Source organism: Hermetia illucens, chromosome 1 (assembly GCF_905115235.1).
Source record: "Hermetia illucens chromosome 1, iHerIll2.2.curated.20191125, whole genome shotgun sequence".
Classification (NCBI taxonomy): domain Eukaryota; kingdom Metazoa; phylum Arthropoda; class Insecta; order Diptera; family Stratiomyidae; genus Hermetia; species Hermetia illucens.
The window spans coordinates 74,945,780-74,966,827 of NC_051849.1; the positions used below are offsets into that span (position 1 = coordinate 74,945,780).

General features: G+C 42.1%; 1 protein-coding gene across 3 annotated transcripts; it reads right to left on the reverse strand.

The window, feature by feature from the left end:
* Positions 1-2,466: 2,466 nt before the first annotated feature.
* LOC119646969 (endoplasmic reticulum metallopeptidase 1-like) lies at positions 2,467-20,853 on the reverse strand. 3 transcript variants are annotated; one of them, XM_038047671.1, is made up of 10 exons: positions 20,571-20,853; positions 11,366-11,994; positions 11,230-11,311; positions 11,032-11,152; positions 10,800-10,936; positions 3,475-3,861; positions 3,238-3,418; positions 2,932-3,116; positions 2,717-2,860; positions 2,467-2,657 (listed from the first exon to the last, which is right to left on the reverse strand). In XM_038047671.1, exons 2-9 carry the CDS (start codon positions 11,992-11,994, stop codon positions 2,753-2,755), a joined length of 1,830 nt encoding a protein of 609 aa, XP_037903599.1. In that variant the 5' UTR covers positions 20,571-20,853; the 3' UTR covers positions 2,467-2,657; positions 2,717-2,752. The 3 variants fall into 3 exon arrangements, 2 of the variants coding, with proteins under 2 accessions (XP_037903599.1, XP_037903598.1); XM_038047670.1 differs by having other exon boundaries at positions 10,800-10,951; XR_005248790.1 differs by lacking the exon at positions 2,467-2,657 and having other exon boundaries at positions 2,719-2,860; positions 2,932-3,127; positions 10,800-10,951.
* Between the last annotated feature and the right edge of the window lie 195 nt (positions 20,854-21,048).

Here is a 21,048-nt window from a genome sequence, read left to right on the forward strand (position 1 = left end):
ATGCATGGCGGGGTATATGAACCATCTACACCGATGGCTCAAAAACCGAGCAGGGTTCTGGAGCCGGAGTCTACTTCTCGAACAAAAATGAGAAATAGGCTTTTCCTTTCGGACATTTTGTAATGGTTTTTCAAGCAAAAGTATATGCGATCCTAATGGCGGTAACCTGGGTAACTGAGGAGTGGTTCAATGGCAGGCGCATCGCATTTTGCATTGCGGGCTTTGTGTAGCCCTTCGATAACCTCGAAAATCGTTCAGGAAGGTAGACACCGATGAAACTCTCTCTGTTTCCAGATGCAATACCGAGGAACTATTCTGGATAGTTGGTCACGGTTGTGAGGAGGGAAAAGAAATCTCGAATGCCTTAGCAAAAGAGGGTTCAATCTCTACAGCAATTAGAGTATAATTTGTATTGGCTAAGGTTGCCTTCATAAACTGGAAAAAAGCTTCCCATGATCATAGGTGGTATAGCCTTAATGCAACTCGACATACCAAACTTTCCGTGTCAGGATTTAACGGGCATACTGTAAAGTTTATCCTGTCGAAAGGCAGGAAGACTTGCAGCGGTATCATGGGCATTCTGTCTGGTCATAATTCACTAGCCGGACATATTTTAGAATGAAAATTTTACAAGGTGAAAAGTGTGCCTTCTGAGGAAGGATAATCCGCGGAGCACATACTATGTGAGTGCCCTATCGTGTCTATCGTTGCATCAGACATCAGATCTTTAGTGCTGATGTGCTTCAGTTACAACGGGTAGCATCGCATCACTATCGGAAATCCTGCGATACATACACGCATTCGGGGTACTCCATTAGACGGGGACCACGGTCTGAACGCTCAGAGGCTATGCTTCTCCCCACCACAAACACACACACGCACACACACAACACAGGGATTTGGGTTGTAGTTCATTTCAATCCTATTAATGAACAGGTTATTCCTCTAGTTCCTTTGTAGAACTTTCCTCTAAAATTCAGATAGCTCTTTGTCATACATATCCCGCATTCTAAGTAGCAGCCTCTCCAGATGAAGAACCTCTACGTCGAATGACGTTAGCCGTTCATCCAGAGCTATAAACTCCACATCATTTAGCTTTCTCCTGAGGTCCAATCTATTCATAATGGTTTTTACAGCGGGTGTAGTTCTTCTAGTTGCTTAAACCTACCCAGCAGCCATTTGGCGATATTCTGTGTGGATGAGTTAGTGTAGCCGTTATAATTTACCGAAATTTTTTGTCATGTTTATGGATCTTTGGTTGACTTTTCATTCTGCCTAATACAGAGTTGGGCTTTCCTAGTTCGGCTGGATTGTCGATGATGTAGCGGCCTTTCTTCAATGCTTTATCCACCCGTTTGATTAAATCCAGGGAAGGGATCTTTCCTTAATTCAAAATATTCTCCCGTTCGTCCGTTCATCCCGTGGGTAGTTTCCACGTCGTAGTCCGTTTTCTCCACTACGGCATTCCTTTTGAACGCTTTTAAAGACAACATCGGCTTTTTCTTGAGTTCCTTCATGGTTCTTCCTTGTCTTTGCTCTAACTGCCGGTTTTTGGGATTTTGTCGAAACAAAACCTTGTTAAAATTGATTCAATATCTACATGTCGTTCGTCTGTCACACTAGATTTACTCCGAACCGGCTTAAGCTATTGTTATAAAATTTGGTGAGAATACGTGGTCTGGGTTTTTGTGTTGGGTTGTGGAGGCTTACCATATCAGCGAAAACAGTAGCAATTTTTTTTATCGGAATATAATCATGTTGGGTATCAAATGTGTGTAATAAGTAAAACGCAGGTGGGAGTTAGGGCTTATAATGTGTGCCCAAAAAAGTGAGATAGGAAATTGGAGACTGCGCAGGTATGTCGATGGTTTCTTGTGACAAGCCATAAATAGCTGTGCACGCCTCGTGCCGTGTGCTCGCAACCACGTTGGGCGCACCAGTGCACTGCGGCACATATGCAGCACTAACACCAGACCTTATGCGTAGAATTTTCCTCTCGCAATTTCCGTCGACGGTCGAACATGCGCAAGGATTTTTCTTCACATTAAAATTTCGAACAATGCGCTGGAAGTTGAATCTTCTGTATACAGGAGTCTTCTTGGTCTGCGGGGTAATAAATCCGGGATAGCTTTCTGTGCTAACACAAAAAAGTGAAAAACTATAGCCTACCCTATTCCCGAAGGCAGATATTAACTCAACTAGATGTAGCAGTTTCTAATGGAACAACAGTTTTGGAAGTTTCTAATGGAACAAGACTGCACAAAGATCATTCGTAACCTAAACGAGTTTTCTGGTGTGTTTTGTTGAACTAGGAAAAGTCCTATTGTGTAATAACTAAGGAAACAGGGATCTGATCCGGAAGGTGTTTTTAACTTATTCAAACGGCAGCTTTTATCCTTTGCTCTTAGACGAATTCGCAGTTTTCTTCTCCAAAGGAAACACTTGTAATATTTCTTCAAAAAGAGAATGCATTTTCGTTATTTTCGCCATGAGTTTATAGTCACTTTCTAAAGAATACCCATTATATTACTTCAAAAGGTGCATTCCTTTTACAGCTGCGGCATAGTCAGATTTGGGTTTGTAACCACTCCTGTGACTTCCTGTGAAGACTTCATTGAGCCCGAACCATGTTTACTAGATTACACCTTGTGAGATTCCTGCAAATGTACCCAGAGTTTATAAGCTTGCTTGGATGCATTTTATTATAAAATTTTACCTGAAAATTCTCCCTGCTTATAAGAGATTCGGATTATTATGCCGCAAACACATTGGTAAATATCAGGATCAAGAATATAAGCGTAATGATTACAAAACCTGTCAGCATTGTTTTCGATTTGCGGAAAATTGCCAGTATTGGTATCTGTAACAAAAAGAAGTCATTGAGCATCACACAATAAAATTGGTCCAGAATGTAACGAAGTATATTCTTACCAAGAATCCGAACATTAGCATTGAAAATCCTATAGCTGAGAGCGCAAGAAGAAATTGAACCCTTCTTGCTGCCCCTGGAATGCTTGAAACAGGGATGTAAACCGAGTAAAATATTAGCATCAGGTACGTAACAAAAGCGATCGGGAGAATTTGCCCAACGAAAATGGGGAATATCCATAAATATACTGTAATGATACTTCAGAATGTTCTACGCGCTTGTTTGAAGGATATGTTTGAAATGGTTATCTTGTACTTACATATGAGAGGATTGTCTTCCCCTCTAATTTTAGTTAAGTAATTTCGTACCTTTTTTATAAAGTTTAAATGCCAGAACAACCATTAATGAAACTGTGTAAAATGCAATGCCCGAAACAATCACAAATGCTGTCTTCACTGATAATCCTGTTAGGGTCAAAATGGCTATGATGAACAGGATGCAATTGACGTGAAGGAAGAGCATTACCCCAAATCGAAGTGGTATGGCTCTCTACGGAACGTAGACCTTTTTATTAATTGTTTAGCATTATAAATTGGTTACCATACGTATTTCTTCCAGTTCAAGTACAACGAAGGGAAAATACACATTATGAAGAGGAAAGGGCAAAAGTAGATCGCAAACACCATCCAATGCTTCGGTGCCCAAGTCAATAAGGTTTTGTAGGAGTCATACAGATAAGCCATGAAAATCGCAAATCCACCCCCGACTATGAGTGATGTAAGTTGAATGGCGAATGACTTTACAAGCTGAAACCAAATTACAGAAGCAGCAACAACGGCCCATTGTTGCATTAACCACATGGAGGTGACCATTGTGGCGAGGGCAGCAAAGCTGACGACCACGTTTATTATAATTCCATCCGTTTCGCTGTATATTACCATGAAAACACCAAAGAAATCGAAAAATATTGACTCCACAACATTTCGTGAATCCTGAAACATAATGAAAGTATTGAGTATTTAGGATGGAGGTTTCCACATCCTTAAAGTGAAATTTATTGCCTGCTTATTCCATAAAAGACACAGAAGTGGAGACTATTTGAAACTATCGGCGACGCTTTACAGGCTGTATAAATATATATGGATGTCCAATGATATTCTTTGCAAAGTTAAGGGGGTCATCCCGTGTGTCGGACCAGAGAAATCGATTTTTTTTTGCTGGCATCAACTGTATCTAGATATGGTGTAGAATATATGGGCAGAGTGATTTTTTGATATTCGGAGTTGTTTGGAAATTACAGTGTTAAACAGGTAAAATATCACATGCCAGGTTTATGCCGGTCGCCGTAATAAAGCGTGTATTTATCGCTCCGAATGACGTTCGAATGACTTCGCTAAAATCATAAGAATTGACACCAAGACATCTTTTTTGGAGATGGGCGTATAAGTTGTTCTGTATTTCGATAATGAACTATGCTACGCATGCTCAAGATATTAATAAATATATGGTGAAAAATTGTTATTTGTAACTTTAACCAGTTATTCACAAAAAAGTTCTAAAGAAAGCGATAAAAACGGCCTTCACACGGGATGACCCCCTTCAGGGCCAGTTAAAACTTTTTAGGCTAAGCATTTTGAAATATTTATCACTTCTACTTATAAATAAAAAAATTGGGAAAGTAGGCCCATAAAAAAATTGGGAAAGTATGAAAGATTTTGCGATTTTTTATATAAGGATTCAAGGATAATTCATATATTAACCTCGAAAACGATACTGATAAACTCTTCACTAATTTTCCATTACCGTCACCCGTGGTTTGTAGTTTAAATGCCACAAAATTATACACTCTTGAACCCGCTCACGAAACGCGGAGTGATCTTTCTGAGTAAGTAGTTCTGACCTTTTTGCTGGCAGTATTTTAGCGTTTTGTGTAGGTGGTAGCCTTGAGAGAGCCTTTTGGTGAAAACCGAACAGCAAATGACCGGTACACGTTGGGACATACTGGGAGTCCTCGGGCGTCCACAGTTCTCTGTAGATGTCAATGGGGTGATGTCTATCAGGATCCAAATCCTTTGGGATTCTGGTCATGTATAGTAGTGTGCATGGAATCTATATTAGTAGAACGTGGCAGAAATTCAGTGATTAGCTTGATAACGCGGCCAATGGAGCTTCCATGCCCCGTGACAATAGGCGTGACAAGCCCGCTATGTGCCGGTGGTCGCGAAAATTACCAACCTACGGAAAAAGTAGTAGGAAAGCCCGTTTCACCATGAAAGAGTTGGAAGAGACTGTTCTCACTACGACAAACAAGAAGGCACCAGATATTGGTGGTATTCCGACGGAAGTATCTGAGCTGGTGTTGTACCAACGGACAGACTTGCTGCTTGTAACGCTTGGGTGAAGGAGGACATTTTTCCTTGTCGCTGGAAGGTGAGGTGCTTACTGCACCTAATGGAGATGAGACACTGAGATGCCGTCTGCAGACCGACTGAGGTGTATTCTTGACACAGCCGGGAAAGTGCTCGAAAAGTTCATCAGGAATAGGCTAGCTATCTTTGTTCTGGGGTTCAGGCGCAAAGTGAAGCATTGATAGCATGGATAAGCGGATGTACAACTGCCCATAGTATCAACCTAACGTTCGAAAGAACTGAAGTAATCATACTGATTAAAACGTGAATCCTGTCCGTGAATTCCACATCAATCGGCGAGTGGAGTCAAAATTAGCGGTTAAATAAATAGTAATAATCGTTGGCGCCACAACCCATTTGGATCAAGGCCTTGAAGTGTGCTAGAGCACTTCATTCAAGACCGTAACGGTACACTACTGGATTACAGTACCCTATAGGAGGCAATGTCGGCAACATTGCCCTCGGCCGAAATTATTACCCTGATTTGACTCAGGTACTCACACAGCTAAGTCGACTGGTATCCGACGTCAAGTCACGGTACAAATCCCACTGCCACCTACTCTGGTATAACGCTCATCTCGAAGATGAGTTAATCAAAGCACTATCGGACAAGGCTGCGCCTGGAGTCTCGGCCTTAAGTCGGTCATTGAAGAATGTTGGGGGCCCTATATCGACCACGAGGCGTCTTCTTATGGAGACAACGCTGCCTGTTCTTCTCTACAGCTCTCTAGGATAGTTGGCAAGTGCGTCATCGGGGGAGTTTTGCGAATGGCGTCTGATAAGGAACGTAAAGCCAGACGCAAGAGCGAAGACTTAAGGGAGGATGTTGCCCGTGAAGAACGGCAACTCATTTGACAAAATGAGTCAAAGGGTAGATGGACTGCTCATCAGCAATTAAGTTTTGAGGCTGTATCGACGCCAATCACACTTTTTCCCTTGCGAAAGGTGGGATAGGTTTCAGCAACTTTATGCAGACATCGTTGTCAAGGAGAAAGTTGGAGCCGTGTCGCACATGTGTATGTCAGTATGTGTATGAGATGGGGGAGAGACAAAGCCTCTGAACACTCGGACCCTAGTGGTGGTATTCGATTCCGCGCTTAACGGATTACCTAGTGTTAGTGTTAGTGCATTAGAGCAACCCGCTGCAGTTAGAGTAAATAAGCACCTAAAATCGGATGTCTGATGCGCCCATGGGCGGGGCACTCACATAGAAACCGTTCCGTAGATCCTACTTCCCCACACTACAGGATGGACACGTATCATCTCGAAAAATCCCTATTTTGAACATTTGCTCAGCTTGTGAATTATGAATGCCCACAATACTCATGCAAATCTTCCTGCTTTTCATCAGGATAAACTTGGCAGTATGTGTGTTTGGTTCTGACAAGAAATGCTTAGCTTGTTTAGCAGCATCAAGGTATTTGATAGCAGCATTAGCTAATGCTGCTGACACCTCAACTGCTGGTTTTGGTCCGGGCATTGGCAGAAATTGAACCTTCTTTTGGTAAAGCATCCGATATTGAATTTCCCTCGTTTTTATGTGTGTGTCTACACACTGTTTCGAGATCTCGACCAACAACTAGCATAGTCACGCCAACCGCATAAGCTTGACTGTATATTAGCAGATTTTGCAAGAGGCCCTTCAGTATTTACGAGCACCCTCATTGTGAATTCAACTTTCAGAGCTGCATCCCCCATCTTTGAAACCAAAGAGTGAAGAGTAGACTCCCAGAACTTTTCACGTTTGTAAGCGTGGTGGCTTTTATTTTATTGGGTGCGACCTAAGCGCCTTCTCAGGAATATTCCAGACATTTCAGCAAAAACGATGTATAACTGATTTGTCTGAAGCTCTTTGGAATTGATTCGTCTTTCTTCGGTTTGAAGACCGCCAAGAGGTAGACATGTAGTCTAGCCCAGCAAGACATCCTCGAATCATATTTCTTGAACGTTGCTCTATGTGTTCTATACTTACTTTTGACAGATGCCACTTGGGGTTTTGTAGTGTTAAAAGGATATTATAGCAGCTCTTGCTTCTTCATTGGTAACAGCACAATTCAGAAGTCGTCTGGTAGATTTCTTTGCAGTTGTCGGTTCCACCAAGGAACCATTGTACGGATTTTATCTCAGGAGATAGGGCAAACCTCTTCAAAGCAGTCTAAAAGTGTTCGATTCAGAGTTTCCAATTGATTTTCTGTCTCGAAATGAATTCTTAGTCGTTTAGGGAGCTGCAATTTGTTGAAGTTGATTGAAATCTGTCCAATCCATTTTCCAAGGATTCCAATTTTGTATTATCAACTGATAGCCTGCAATAGTCAGATTGAATTCTAGGTATCGGTGATCTGACAGAGGGACTTCTTCTAGCACCTGCCACGGTGCCAACTCTAACACCTTTTTGTGTAGAGAGGGTTGTCTCAACATCGTTGTCTGCATCAAAATCGACATTAGGACGCAGGCTCTCGGCTTCGAAGATCTCTCACCGAAAAGATCCTAGTTTCCTTTACTGATCCGATACTACGGATTTTGTTAGAACGAAGCCATGGCTCTTATACCAGAAATATATTATATAAGGATAGACCTGCAGCTTTGCAGCCTTTCCGTCAGTAGATAGGTAGAGGGTTTGGCAAGCTGCAGATAAATTTGACTAAGCTTTATGTTTGTTTGATTCATCTCCTCGCATTAAGGGAGTTGCAGTACTATCCTTTCAGGGTGGCCGCGTCGTAGACATTGAGGCAGACTTTCCACGGAAGTGGAGAATATGTCTTTCAGAGATTTCTCCATGGGGGAACATGAATCTGGTGTGGCCCGCAATATCTGCGCCTCGGCCACGATTTGATTTCTCAAAGTCGCGGATGGAATCGAAATCTGTGACTAATTACTACTTTGAGAGTTACAATTCAGTCTCTATGTGTTCTGCATACCCGTTTACTGTAATTGTAAACTAGTAGAGGGTCCCTCACCCGGGCAAGGTGGTGTTCATTCGGGTTCTTATTGCTGCAAAGAAGATTGAGTACCTCCAGCGGAGAAACCGGATGGCAGGGGTACCATGAACTACCAATTACCTGCTTCCGCTCCCATCCTGGTTGCGAAAAGAATTCCCTAACTTGACGTCTTCCTAAGCCGGGAGGGCGGTTCAAATGATTTTACACTAGTTCTCTCATGACGGGGTGGTATTTGGTTGACAATCCGAAGACATACCGTGAGACCAATACTTTCTGCCTAAACCCATTCTCTTATCCCCCCAAAAAAAAGGGGGTTCTCAGTCAATTTGGAAAATTCATGCACTCCCGCTTCAAACCGGCACTCTTGGGGTATTCATTTAACAGGTCGAAAAGTGCTTCATAAATTTCTTGGCGATTCAAGAAAACAAATTATTAGTCAGCAACTCGCGAATGAACATAATTTTCAAAAGAGAAAAAAATCTGGAATGAAAATGCGGTATAGCTTTTGTCGCCCACAGGGAAGTAATATGAGGTCCAATCTTGGTCGGTTCAAGCAGCGGAGCATGACTTTGTACCTCTATCCTGCTATACGCAACATCAGTTTCGGCGAGGCTATTTAATCCTAAGAGCTGCAAGATGAAACTGTTGGCATTATAAGATCTGAGTATGTTAAGAGAGAGTTGTCAGCAAATTTAGAACAGCGTGAGATCAAGCAGCGTTCACGGGTACGGGGATGATGTCCACTGAATAGTCTCACCATAATCCACGGAGCTGCAAAGCCTCAGCGTACAGATCGCAATCAGGGTACCGATTCTAGGATAATGTTCATAAAGGGAGTCTACTCGTAGGTAGGGTTCAAATACCCAGCTTTGGATAATTTCCAGACGCATCACAACACTAACTGGGTCCGGTGAATACTGCGGGTATTTGTGTCGTCTAAATGGTCAACAGAATACAAATACTTGAAGCACGTATACACTCTTCGTATGTCCGAGATTTGATTTGATTAGAAAGAACAATTTTAATTTTTCCTGAGGCGCCCCTTAGGAGGAGAAAGGGTTATTCCACAAATACTTGAATTCTGCGAAATATATGTATGCAGAATACAGTAAGTGATACCATTAACTGCATTCAAAAAGAGCCAGCGAATAACGATGGCATTGGGTTACTTTAGACTTTACTTTATGCTTATGCTTGCGGCAAAATTTTATTACCTGTTAGAATCAAATAAAGTCTGTTAGCTTATGTATATCCGCAAGTACTTTTCATACAGCTGATGCGATCCATTTAATAGAAGCTATGTTGCTGGTGGCTTAAATTGACAGTCATTAACAGTCATCTGTAATATTATTATTTCTTTTTTTTAAGGTTTTGTGTGGAACTTTATTAAAATCGGTCTACCGCCAATTTATCTGTCTGTCTTTCCCTCCGTCTGTCTGTCTGCTTGGGGCATCCATTGTCTCTCTCCAATTGATGCAAAATTTGGTGAAAACATAGCAACTGTGAATCCACTTGCATGCAGTGAGTAACATAATTCTACGTTGAATTTAAAGGGGGGAGGCGGTCTCTAAACATGCAGAAAAGAGGTGTGCATATTTTTCACCGATTGTAACCATGTGGTGTACCAAATGAAACTTCTCCATAATTATAATACTTCCTGAAGAAAGCTTCCGTTTTGACATTTGTTTCAGGAGGGGGAGGTGCAAACTAAAAAGTGATAATTTCTTCCGGGGACCTCTTCTTAGAAATTATTTGAGTAAAAAATTGAAAAAGAAAATCATGAAGCTGACACTATATGGGGTCAATCCTCGTTAAGTTTATCCTAGAATCATCAACTTGCAGTAATATATGTTATAATATGGAGCATGGTACTATCAAGTTTGGTCTAAATCGCACAATCACTGCAGTCTAGGCCTGCCTTAATAAAGAACACCAGACATCCCGGTTTTGCGTCCAAGTCCACCAATTCGATATCTCTAAAAGCTGTCTGGCGTCCTAACCTTCGCCATTGCTCCTTTTCAGGAGGGGTCTGCCTCGTCTTCTTTTTCTACCATAGATATTGATTGCCCTTATAGACTTTCCGGGCTGGATCATCCTCATCCATACGTATTAAGTGAGCTGCCCACCGCCAACCTAATAAACCGAATTTTATCCACGACCAGACGGTGGTGGGTATTACTCATAGATTTTGTCCTTGTGTAGACTACGGAATCGTCCATTCTCATCTAGGGGGCCAACAGATTGGTCGTTATATAGTTTATAAGTTTTAATAGTTAAAGTTGCCTCTTTTGTAAAAATTTTTTGCATTCTAAGACTTTGAATATCAGTATCACATTAAAGTGGATAGTCTGACAAACTAACGAATAATCATTACCAGCTCGGTATAAAAGGGACAAATGCCTACACAAATATTGTTATATAAAAAATACACAAATCCTTTCATACCTGAAGGGTTGAGCTTTCGGTTTCCCGATTTCTTTATCCTCTCGGTTTGGATCGCATTCTCATGGGATCCTGTCTGACTTTGGAGTCAGCATAATTTAAATCATAGAGAAGTAAAACGAAGTGTATACAAATACTTACATAGTTTTCGTCCATTTCGGTCGCACTATCAACATTCCGAATGAGTGATAAAATATTATCATCCATATAGTTTTGTACTTCACTTTCTCTTGATAGAGCTATTGAATTGTCACCGTAAGCGTACGTTAGGTCCAAACCTACAAAATACCAAACTAGATTAAGGTTTGGAAACCTTGGGGCACGTTTTAGCTTAATATATACGATTATGCACATATGTTAACCAAAGATGTACCTTTAAGGTTTCTAGGTATACTATAATGTCTAGAATTCGACTCGATTTGCATGAAATTTGACTTTGAGATTTCATCGCAAATCAAGCATAAATGCGAGTGGCGGAATGATCCATAATATACCTATGGTGACGTAAAAAAATTCTTGATGTAAATATTTGGAAACAAGCACGTATGTATGTTCTTATTCGGTTGCTCACTTTTAACAGCCACGTAGCATCTGCTCTAGTGTGGATAACATTCCCCCTCCCGCCTGGGATAGAATTGATATTAATAAATACTCTGCAAGCATCGTATGTTATAATTATCTTTCTTAAAGTACTTTTAAACTCTTACGATATATTCCTGGCCCAGTGTTTTTGACCCATGAATCCTTCTACGCTCTGAGTGTAGTTGGCTAAGTTTCTATTTAATAAAAGCACCACAGGATGGCGTAATGCTATTGATTCTCTGGTTATGGCAATCAGAGACTGTATTATAGCATGGGCGACACCGTTTTCTTTTGCCCCATCTTCACTTTCATCGAAAGAGCCACTTACAAGGATAGTACGATTGCTCGTTACATTCTTCGCGCTTACCCTTATAGCCATATGTTGAATGCCATTACAATTATCAGATAAGTTCGAATCCCAGAGCAGAACCGATCGATTTTGAATATCGTATTCAATGTTGTATAGTCCATTTCCTTTGGAAATGGTTTCAATAACTTCCCGTACGCTTTCCACTTTGAAAGGAGGAATGGGATTAGGCAATTTGGGGCTTCCTCCTCGTAATCTTCTGAAATATTCGGTGTCTGAATCGAAATTTGATGTCCCGGTCAAATCGAAGAAACCAACGATGACTAGAGCTATTAGAACGGCAATGATTAACACAAGGAGGATTCCCCACCACCAGTCGACCTTTTCGCCTTTGTCGGAGTTTCTTTCGCCGGGCTCTTCGCTTTGAAGGTTGTATGATTCTCTCATCTGGAATAAAAATTTTGCGATTTATTTATTATTTCTTGTGTAAATACATATATATTTGAGTGCGGAACTATCCCATAAGTCTGGTTGCCAAAGAATAGCAGTGTAGGCTTGAAGTTAATTTAAATTTTTGTATTTTTACTACTACTGTACATAGTGTAGCCATAAGTTCTGTCAGTCGATTCCTATAGCGAGAAATGTTAGGCCTTCGAAACTGGTAACAGTACGCATAGAGAGTACCTAACCATCCATACCCCACTTCCGTCAAACTTTCAGGTTCGGAAGGTTAGTAGCGCGTGAACAACACGATGAAATTCGATAACTACGAAAAAAGAATTGCCATTATTGCGTTGCACAAATGTGGGAATAACCGAAAAAGATCCATAGTTTGTTAAAAAAGCTAACAGTAAACGAACGGGGGCATTAGCTCGATACACAAACAGCTGATGTGGTTGACAGGCCGCGGAAGAAGCGGGGGGCTCTGTACGACGCCTGAATATCGAGTATGCTGTGGGTGAGCGTGTTCGTCCCAATCCTCTCCGCAAGCAGAAACGAATGTCGGCGCAAAGTATGATTTGTATTTTACGAGAAGATCTCGGTGCGTATTGGCGGCGCGTTAGCCACATGTTAACGCCAAAATTGAAGGAAATATGGCGCACTCGGTGTGCCGCTCTTCGGTAACGATTTCCCATTAAAAAATATCGCAAACTTCTATTTTCTGATGAAAAAATGTTCACCATCGAAAAAAATTCAACCGACAAAATGATCGAATATATGCTCACAATTGTTATGAAGCCAAAGAAAATGCTTCGCGAGTCCAACGTCGTCACCATCCCACTTCACTCATGGTATGGTGGGGCGCCCCATATCACTGAGTAACTGGTTCATTCATTTTGCGGGGCCGGCGTCAAAAGCAATGTGAGCGTTTAGGAAAAGATGTTAGAGGATGTAGTCGAGCCATTAAGTGAATCTCTATTCGCTGGAAAGCCGTGGTGTTTCCAGCAGGATTTGGCCCCCGCTCACAAAGCCAAGATAATCCAGCAGTGGTTAGCGGCGCATGTTCCAGAGTTCATAACCGCGGATGAATGGGCCTCAGGAAGCCCAGATTTGAATGCTCTGGACTACAGCACTTGGGCTAAATTAAAGGAGACTGCCTGCGATCGAATTTACACCGCAACTTGAGAAATGCTTCTTCATACCGTACTTACGTGAAGCAATCGATGCATGGCCTCACAGACTTCGGGCCTGTATAGCTGCTAGCCGCGGCCATTTTAAATATTTTTTTTTTCATTTGAAAGTCCTATGTTTCCCTTTTCTAATCGTGTACGGTTCGATTGATTTGGTTCATTACTTCGTGAGAAATAAAGATTTGTTTGACTGACAGAACTTATTCGACTCTATATATATTGAGTGTCTACTTTGTATGCAGCTGAAAAGTGTAAGCAGTCAATCAAACGGTTTCTAGGAAATAGCACTTCAAATCGTTACGTTTGATTTCCCGGCCTTAATAAGGAACTCCAGACATTCTGGTTTTGCGCCGAGGTCCACCAATTCAATATCCCTAAAAGCTCTCTGGCGTCTTGGCCTACGCTATCGTTTCATCTCAGGGAAGACCTGCCTCATCTTCTTTTTCTACCATAGATATTGCCATTATCGACTTTTCGGGCTGGATCACCCTCATCCATATGAATTAAGTGACCCGTTCACCGCAACCTATTGAGCCGGATTTTATCCACAATCTGGTGGTCATGGCATCGTTCATAGATTTCGTCGTTATGTAAGCTATGGAATCGTCCATCCTCATGTAGGGGGCCAAAAATTCTTCTCTCAAACGCGGCCAAGAGTTCGCAATTCTTCTTGCTAAGAACCCAAGTGTCCGAGGAATACATGAGGACTGGCAAGATCATTGTCTTGTACAGTAAGAGCTTTGACCCTATAATGATTAATAATGGACCAAAATGTGTATGTCTATATACTGGAAAACATCATGCTTTCTTACACTACTGACGAAATGCTGATAAAATGGGTCTTTGAGGAAGACAACGACAAAAAACACGAGCAGAAAAGCAAAGAAATGGTCCCAGGACAATGGGGTGAAGGTGTTGAAGTGGCCAGCGCAATCGCCATTGGGAATTTATGTGCTGAAGTCAAGAATGCCATTAGTATTGCAAAACCCTACAACAATGGGCTTCGGCGCGCTGTACAAGAATCGTGGTGTGTCATCCCCGTGGACCTTTGTCAGCTTGTTGACTCCATGATCAATCAATGTAAGGCCGTCATTAAAAATGAAAATCATGCAACTAAGTATTAAGCATAATTTATGTTTTTTTACTTAAATGTATTAATGTTTAAGTTTTTTTTGTAAAAAAAAAATGTCGACTCCCATTTTTCTTCAGCCCCCGTTTTTTGCGCTTTTTAAACAAAAAAGGAATTGTGTTTATTTTTCTTTTAAATACCATTACTGTAATAAACATACATAACGTATATGTACATTTAGCATGTCAGACTATTCGCTTTAGTGTGACATCGATATTTAGTATTTTGGGTTGCAGTAAATTTACACAGAAAGGATTACTGTAAGCTACTATAATTTTATCGGTAATAGTACAATTTTGATCAAACTTGGCGATATCATGCTTCCTAATATAGTCTATGTTACTAAATTTATGGCCCTAGGAAAAACATAGGAGAGGTTTCTAATCAATTTCCCCAAAAAATAGTAATATATAGTAATAATATATTAACTATTTTGACCGTGGTAGTTCCGAAGAACTGAGCTAAAAGTATGGAAAGGATGAAGTATGAACCCGTATTAGGATTGTCGGTAACCGAAGCGAAACCGAAGGAAACCGAAAATGGTGGATGGACCAAAGAATTTTAAAGCTGACTTTGACCTAAAAGATATAGGCAATTTCAGCAAAATTCGAAGGACCTAGAAATGGTATCTCACGTTTGAGCTGAAAGAATTCAGCTTGGGTGAAACTGACGCCTTTCGTACTTAAGTTAATTACTCCGTTAGGGAAAATGTCTCGGCACGGGCCCAAAAACATGAGATCCATATATGATGCAAGGGTCTCGGACTAATCTGCACTGTGTTGAAAGTACAATTTGAGCTGGGGGAAATGGGTAAAAAATCCATTGTGATTATGAGGAAAGCCTATGGTAGTACTCAAACGGCTACAATGCAACTACCAGTGGAGGCAGCGTGGAAGCTAGTATTACCAAGGAAAGTTGGAATCGGAAGGGGTTGCCGTCTGAGAGAGTAAACTTCTCTGAAGAGATGCTTAATGTTGCAAATGAGCCTTGTGTCCACCGACCCTCCGTAGACTCGTTCCATCGTTTCAGCGTTGACCTAGGTCATGCGACTCTGCCCTTGCCGCATTTCTACGCTCTGTGTGACCCTCCGTACGTTTTGCATGGTGCAGTATACTTATTTCTTTAGCTAGAATGTCGACAGGGATCATGCCTGCTACCACCAATTCTGCCTCATCTGATGTGGTTCTAAAGGCACTGCAAACCCTCAAAGCCGTCAGCCGGTAAACTGAATTCACCGGCTTCCGTCTCTGAGAGCTTTCAGGCGCCTCTGCCTACACAGGTGACGAGTAAAGAAGGAACGCACCACTCCAGCTAAAAACAACCTGCAACAATGTTTCGACCCACCAATATTTTTACACTGGCACTGGCTGCCTTTTGGTATGTTAGATGTTTCCTAAAACTCAATTTGGTGTCAATTATCACCCCCAGCTATTTGATAGCCGGCTTTGATACGACCGTATATCCACCGACTTCCACTTTCGCAGTGTTATTTTTCCTGCGGTTGGTTATTAAGACTGTTTCCGTTTTCGCGTAGCCAGGACTTTATCGCTCTTGCTGTTTGCGTCGCGTATGCCTCCACATTCCCTGCTTGATTTGCTGTAATAACCAGAGCTAGGTCATCAGCAAAGCTGACAATCGACTGGCAGGCTCCTATAATAGAGAACGCGTGGCATTTCGACGTGTATGGGCCACAGTCCGAAGAAGAAGAGCAAGCAGCCCATTATATATATTCGACAACAGGGGACCAAGTACCGGTCCATGTAGTACCCCGGCTGTGACAATGTCCCGTACCAGAGAGTCCTCTTCGGGAGGTAGTTTTCCACTAAATTCGCTAAATATCCGGCGACACCTATGTCAGTCAACGCCCCTTTAATCCTGTCCCAATTGGCCGAGTTGATAGCGTTTTTAACATCCAGTGCGAACACGGCACTGCAGCCACCAGAAATCAGTGTTTTTTTTTTAGGTTTACTGCCACGCTAATTGTGTCTACCGTAGAGTGGGTACGTTGGAAATCAAACTGGCGTTCCGACAAACCATTGTTGGCTTCCACGATTGATAGGAATCTGTTGTACATGACTCACTTCATCATTTTCCCCCTTGTATCCAGCAGGCAGATAGGACGATACGATGCTGGGCTGCCAAGCGACTTGCCAGGTTTCGGAAGCAACACCAACTTTTGCTTTTTCTACTGGACAGGGAATACTTCCTCTTTTAGGCGCGCCTCGAAAGTGCTGGCGAAAAGGTCCGGCCTAGTCTTCACTGCAAGTTTTAAAGTTCGGTTGGGGATGTCATCTACATCTGGAGCCTTGTTGTCACCGATCCTACCACATATTTCCCACAGCTTCTCTATAGTTACTGGATGTATTATGCCTTCATTTAGCTGGAGAACTATTTGCCTTCCCCTATTTTCGTAGCGAGGGAATAGAGTGAAAACAATCTGTTTCAGGAGGCGCGGACAAGGTCCCCGGGGTGATGTCCGCATCCTTTTCATTACCTTGTCCCAAGGGTTTATGTCGATATGGTCACACAGCTGTTTGGAGCAGTTCTTTTTGCTCCTCCGAATGGTTTCTTTTAGGCGGCCATGCAGTGTCCTCTGCGCCTCCTCTTGACTGTCGCCAACCAGGCTTTTCCCTGAGTCTCAGGAAAAGCTTCTTTGCCCGGAAACATGTGGCTTGCAAACTTGCGATTTTGTTGTTCCAACAGTAGTTGCGTTGTCTACTGGGGAGAAATCGCTTTCTGGGCATAGTGACATCGCATGCTTCATCGATCGGATGACTTGGGCGGCTTTCTATCTAGCCGTACCATTCAGGGATATGACCGCCGCGGAAAACGTGTCCGCCTCAAAAGATTTCGCTGTCCAGCCGAGCATACCACCCGGCATTCTGCAAGAACTCTTTTTCGAGCTCGCTCCGCCCTTGATTTCCATGTGGATTGCCTGGTGGTGAGTATCGTCTTCACTGATATGCCAAGCGACTCTACTGGCTTAACTGGCATTCACGAATATCCATACGCTAGTACCACGTCGAGCTCCGCGAATGCTTCGAGGAGAACACGTCCCCCTACGTTAGTTGTCCGGCTACCGCACTTAAGAGCACACACATTATGTTATTATGATCGGCCAGCGTCCCCTTGAGTCCAAAACCTCTTAGTCTCCTGCATTCCGGACATCTGCTGCTGCCTGCAATGTGCCGATGGTCCACCCCCTCCTTCCCTTTGCAAAGTACGAAATCAGGGTATGCTCCACAGTCCTTTCTGATGTGATACTCCGCTCCTCATGTCCGGCATACCTTCGACTTATTATCAGAACTGGAACATGCCTTCCCGAACAATACAGGCTTAGCGATCATCAAGCTATACGGTTTAGTGGAGCAGTGGAGTTCAAAGATGTTTGACGTGGAAATGTTCACTGAGATATTTAAAGATGGTTCCACATTAACAAGTACAGTGAGTGAAGAATCTGAACAAATTGCGAAGGCGCTAAAATAACACTCACAGATTACCGAAACCATGATGGAATGATGAAATCAGATGACTGTGTGCCATATGCCTGCAAGCGAGAAGAAGTTCCACAGAGGAAGGTGAGGTGTAAAACTACTCGAAGGGAGCTGTGGAAGGCGATTCGTGAAAGTAAACGGGATTGCTTTAAAGAACTTTACGAAGAGGCCGACATCAACCCGTGGGTAGGTGCCTATAGAGCGGTTGTTGCTAAGTTGAAAGGAAGTAGAGCCCCGCAGATTAAATACTGATTAATTTATTCCCACAGTAAAACGAATGCACTATTGCGGTCGAATGAGAGGATCCCAAAAAGGATATCCTAAGTATAACAGTAGATGAGCTTACCATGGCCTGCAAAAAAGTAGGAGATAAAAAGCACCCGAGCTGGATGGAATACTGAACGTGACTTTGAAGGCGGCTATAAAAACAAGACCGGAGTGGTTTATTTCCACTTTTAATACCTGTTTGGAAGAGGGCACCTTCCCGACTCAGTGGAAAAGGGAAATCTGGTGCTGTTACCAAAGAGTGGTAAAGCACCTGTAGAGCTATATTATTTATTGTCCTATTTGTTTGCTGAACAGTACGGGAAAGTCGCTGGAGCGCATTATATGCAATAGGCTGTTCCAAATTTTGGGGGAAGCAGGAGCCATGTCTACACAAAAATACGGTCTTCGCGCCAGCCGATCAACGGTGGATGCTATCAATGCAATAGTCAATCTGGCAGAGGAAGCAATTATGGTATAAGGTGGCAGGTCGGTACAAAAAAATACTCAGACATCATCATCCTCGACGTGACGGTTGCTTTCAACTCAACGCAATGGCAGCATATAATAAGATCCTTAAGCCAGCTGAATGAGCCCATGTATATTCAGCTAATCGTCAGGAATTATTTCGTGGATAGAAAGCTCCTCTATGACACCGACGTAGGCCCAGTTGAATAGTTGATAGCCGGCTGAGTGCCTTAAGGATCAGCGCTGGGCCCACTGTTCTGGAACGTGATGTTTGACCATGTGGTAGGATGGTAGGATGTTATCTGGGCATATGAGACATCAGTTAGGTTGGCAAGGATTGGTTGGTATCGTATAGATTAGAGTTGGCGAACACAAAACTGAGGCTGCACTGATCAGCAGCCGTAAAATGAAAGAAATTCTACGGTTTCGTGTGGGACAGTATGTGATAGAGTCCAATCCTTTCATCAGATATCTTCAGCCAAGGAGATGTCCACTATCACTGGACCCCGTTTTTAAACGGGCCTGCTGTATACCGTAGGTATTCACATCCTTTTGGACATGACGATTTCCAGTAGGGGCTTCAAAGGTTAGAACGCTTTCGAAAAAGCGACAAGGAGGGAACAATTCTCACCGTTGGAGTATGCCGGTAGGGCTTTAACCCGCCCTACCATCTAATGTCTCAGTCAAAAATTTTTGATTTTTTTCAATTCTTAATGCTTGGGGTGCTACGCTCCAATACTAGGGATCCATGGACTAAAAAACGAGGGAGTAAGTTGCTCCTCATCTAGTCCGGTCCACCATCATGTGGATGGGGACTTAGGATCCCGCAGATCCTAAACAACAACCTAGCTTTAGTCTAGCTTAGACTAGAACGACTGGTGTGTTAAGTCCAATATAATTCGCAACCTTGTCGTGTTTTTGCGATGATAAAAGGGAGCGTCTTTCCACCTGTTGGCACTTTCGGTCACGCTGCTCCCAGGGCAGAGGTGAGGCAGCGTCTGATGAGTTGCCTCTGCCCTGGACGAAACCGTCAGTCAAAAATTTTTGATTTTTTTCAATTCTTAATGCTTGGGGTGCTACGCTCCAATACTAGGGATCCATGGACTAAAAAACGAGGGAGTAAGTTGCTCCTCATCTAGTCCGGTCCACCATCATGTGGATGGGGACTTAGGATCCCGCAGATCCTAAACAACAGTCTCTAGATAGTTCCATGGGGCATAGCGGGTGAGGGGAGGTGCTTTTATTGGGTTAAAGTCCCACACCGTGGCTTTCGATGCTCTCCACCTCTTTAAAATAGAAACTAAAAGACGAGAGAGTTATTTGGACCAGGTACTGCACTGACGTCACGGCCGTCAGATTAAGTAAACTGTTAAAGTTTCGTAGACTAAAAGTCTCCTGAATTTTATGTCCAATATTGAAGAATACAAATCTTATTTATAAAGATGTCCGGATTTTCAACCGAAATGGGCTTGACTCCATATATATAGTCATAGATACCATAATCGGTGAATTGCGGCGAAATTTGTCTGCCCAATATTTGATAAGCCTCAGGAGACTTCCCTGCTTTCATAACTTGGGATTAGCTTGATGCGATATCTTAATAGAGAGCTTGATTAAAAATAATCATTACGACATGTGTTCCTTATCGACTTTTCCCATGAGAACTATCGAATAATTTTTAATTCATGATTTATGATAGAAATTTGTAAAAGGGTACACTATCGCAAAATGCTGTTTTTTGTCGGGTACAGGATTGATCTTAGAAACCTGTCTTACGTTGTTAAATAATAATTGTTTGCAATTATATAGCGTTTACCTTAAACATATGTACGTACTTCACAAAACTAAATAGAATACAGATATTATATTTACACAGTTTAAAAAAATCGATAAGAAGATAGTTCCATGGGAACCCATGGGGTAGTTGAAAAAATTAGATATAGAGTCAACGTATTTACGTAGATTTCTGTTACTCTTGGAAGCGTGAAATTCTGAATTGTTTCCTAAATACGTGTATATTGACATCTATTTACTTACACTGAATAATGACCGCTTTTTCTATAACCAAAGTGAAATATTACAACTGATAAGATATGAACACTAACACATGTTCCGGATATTTCAAGCGTGATAGATTTTCAATAGCTTCGCACTTTTATACAAAATTATTCCATTTTCAGAGGTGTAATTAAGCTAATTGCTCTTTTAGCCTAAGATTGATCGATTTACTATAAAACAATGATGCTATCCCCTTAGATATTTATTCTTCACAGCACACAAGTCAAGAGTTTGAGAATTTGTTCTTGGTACGAGTAAGGTTGCATGCCCGATCGATACTGATTAGCCATCCAACTTAAATGCATTGAAGTTATTTCATGTGTAGATAAACAATTTTATCTCTGCCGATTCATACCAGATATTCTTTATCTAAGCACTATAATTGATGACTTCAGGAATTTCCTGATTTAAATGAATGTGTTAATGGTAAGATGTGCAGGTTGAAGTGAACTTGTTT

What these genes read in the sequence shown, in the direction of transcription:
- LOC119646969 (XM_038047670.1), bottom strand. Translation starts at nt 11,994, where the DNA reads ATGAGAGAATCATACAACCTTCAAAGCGAAGAGCCCGGCGAAAGAAAC. An exon ending in TATACCTAGAAACCTTAAAG is followed by an intron (nt 10,952 to 11,031) that starts GTACATCTTTGG and finishes ACCTTAATCTAG; the next exon opens with TTTGGTATTTTGTAGGTTTG. An exon ending in ACTTGAACTGGAAGAAATAC is followed by an intron (nt 3,419 to 3,474) that starts GTATGGTAACCA and finishes TACGTTCCGTAG; the next exon opens with AGAGCCATACCACTTCGATT.